This window comes from Suricata suricatta, chromosome 10 (genome assembly GCF_006229205.1).
Source record: "Suricata suricatta isolate VVHF042 chromosome 10, meerkat_22Aug2017_6uvM2_HiC, whole genome shotgun sequence".
Lineage (NCBI taxonomy): Eukaryota > Metazoa > Chordata > Mammalia > Carnivora > Herpestidae > Suricata > Suricata suricatta.
Window position 1 is genome coordinate 57,987,681 of NC_043709.1, and position 2,923 is coordinate 57,990,603.

The 2,923-nt window shown below is 33.8% G+C and overlaps 1 protein-coding gene across 1 annotated transcript in view; it reads left to right on the forward strand.

Annotated features, from left to right (window-relative positions):
• The window catches only part of LOC115303619 (olfactory receptor 6C70-like), a 104,469-nt gene that overhangs the window by 41,756 nt on the left and 59,790 nt on the right, over positions 1–2,923 (forward strand). The window contains exon 5 of the mRNA XM_029953447.1: positions 2,157–2,916. Coding sequence (XP_029809307.1) covers positions 2,182–2,916 — 735 coding nt within the window. The 5' untranslated portion in view covers positions 2,157–2,181. The remainder of the gene's footprint in view (positions 1–2,156; positions 2,917–2,923) is intronic.

The following is a 2,923-nucleotide window of genomic DNA, read 5'->3' on the forward strand; positions in this document are numbered from 1 at the left end:
GCACCTGCATTTCTAATACTCTAGTGGTTGAACCAGACACTGCACTACACTGTTGTGAAGGGAATGAAGAGTCTCCTAGTACTCTCCAGAGAAAGAGTGTCTGAACAACTCATCAAGTCAGTCAAATATAACAAAGTCGGAGGATATTTTTCTCAGAGAATTGGCTTCACATATGTTAATATGTTCTTTAAAAGTAGAAAAAATAGCTCCTTTGGAGGTGCTAACTATGATGAACACTTTGAGCAATGAAAACTTATCATTGATAATTAGTGGGGTTTGTGAATTTGTATATGAGGTCGTGGGAAAAATCACGTACAAGGAAAATATTATGTATTTAATAATAAAAAGAGCACTTCAGAACAGGTAAAGATATCGATTGGAAAATTAATAAGAAGGATGAAGATTACATATTTTTACTTAAAAGAAAGAAAATATATATGGTTTTTTTTCTGCCAGTTTTTATGTTCTGAGTTTATTTGGGATTAGCTTACTTATTTGACAGTTATTTAGCAAATTGATAGCAAAGATTTCCTTGGGTTAAGAGGAAAGAAAGTGCATCACTAGATTTATTTCAACTGAAAATATGGCTCTAAAATATATAACCAATTAGTGTTTTCAATTCACAGTATTTTTTATTTTGCTGTTATAAAGCAATAAATTAGAGAAGTTTGAAAAAACATGTTTTATTACATGGTTTCTTTGGTGGGATGTGTTACTAAGAATGACTGAATTTTTAAAGAAAAATATAAATGGCGTATAATTTAACAACTAACTGAAAGTCCTTTATTTTATATCACTATTATTTTCATGTATGTTGACAGAAATCATACCTTCATGTAGCCTATGTAGACATTTATAAAAATAGGGTCAGTTTGTATAAACCTTTTTGCAATGTTACATCTAAAATTACATTTAGAATATTTCTAAAGGGAATATATTCATCAATGTCCTCACTTTAAAATGAAATTATCTGCTTGAATAAATTTAAATAATTGATAATTTTAATATATTTAGATTGCTTTCTATTTTTCACTCAAATTCTGCTATGGTATATGGTTTATATGTAAGATGGAAATTGAATTGCCTTTGAGAGAGGTAAAAACTGCATTATCTATTCTCAATATTTTTTTCCTTTTTAGAAATTTGTGTTTTTTTCACATTGCTGAACTTGTAATAGTTTCAATTTATTATTTTGGATATTCTTTAAATATTCTTTAAAAAAAATTTTAAATGTTTATTTTGGAGAGAGAGTGATGGGAAGGGGCAGAGAGAGAGAGAGAGACAAAAAATCCAAAGCAGGTTCCAGGCTCCGAGATTGCAACACAGAGCCTCACATGGGGCTCAAAACCAATAACCATGAGATTATGATCTGAGCCAAAGTCAGACGCTGAACTGACTGAGCCACTTAGGCGCCCCTTACACTCTTTTTCTTTTGTCATTTTGTGTCTTCATCAGTAGTTCAGAGAAAAGTTGCAAGAGGCTATAATGGGTCTCTAAGCAAATGCAACTTTTAATATGAAATCTAAAATTTCAGATTATAACTGTAGGTTTTAACTCATTATACTGGCATATTTTATTTCGAAAAGTCAATAATTAAAAATGAATTAATCAATGTTGAATGAGGAGCCAAGATTTTATCTAATTTATTTAAAAACCGGACAAACTTGGAACTAGTTACAAATGAGCCAGAAATTTGTAAGTAAGGGTGAAAAAATAAAATATTATGGATTGTTCAGGTCAATTTTCAAAGTCGTGTTGACTTCTATGGTGCTTTTTAAAACTAGTTTCTGGGGGCACCTGGGTGGCTCAGTTAGGCGTCCGACTTCGGCTCAGGACATGGTCTCACAGTTTGTGGATCCCAGCCCCGCGTCTGGCTCTGTGCTGACCGCTAGTTCAGAGCCAAGAGCCTGTCCTCAGATCCTGTGACCCCTTCTCTCTCTGACCCTCCCCTGCTCATGCTGTTTCTCTCTCAAAAATAAATAAAAACATTAAAAAAATTAAAAAATGTTTCTGTTGCATGGTTCTAGATCATATTTTCTGGCTCACAGAGTTTTACCTCATAAATAAGTGTGTTTGTGAATATGGATCCTTTCATATATCATTTCTGCATATAAGGCTACTCAGTTTCTTATTATTGTATGTTTTTTTATTTCTAGATTTGTTTGACATCACAAAAGAGAAATGAAGAACCATACAAAGCAGATACAGTTTATCCTTCTGGGACTGACAGATAATTCTCAGTTGCAGACTGTGATTTTCTTATTTCTACTTCTAAATTACCTGTTGAGCATGATAGGAAACTTGACCATCATTGCCCTCACGCTACTGGATTCTCACCTCAAGACCCCAATGTATTTCTTCCTCTGTAATTTCTCTTTCCTGGAAATTTCATTCACGAGTGCTTGTATCCCCAGATTCCTAATCACCACTGTAACCAGAGAAAAGACCATTTCCTATAATGATTGTATATCTCAGTTATTTTTCTACATATTATTGGGGATTACGGAGTTTTTCCTTCTGGCAGCTATGTCCTACGACCGCTATGTTGCCATCTGTAAACCTTTGCATTATACATCTATCATGAGCCGCAGAATTTGTCATCAGCTTGTACTCAGTTCTTGGGCAACTGCATTCCTGATCATTTTCCCTCCACTGATTTTAGTTCTTAGCCTGGATTTCTGTGGCTCAAATATCATTGATCATTTCATTTGTGACATTTCTCCAGTCCTGCAACTTTCTTGCTCAGACACACATTTACTAGAACTGATTGCTTTTTTCTTAGCTGTGATGATCCTCATTGTCACATTGTTTTTAGTAGTCCTTTCTTACTCTTACATCATGAAGACAATTCTAAAATTCCCTTCAATTCAGCAAAAGAAAAAAGCCTTCTCTACCTGCTCCTCTCACATGATTGTTGTATCCA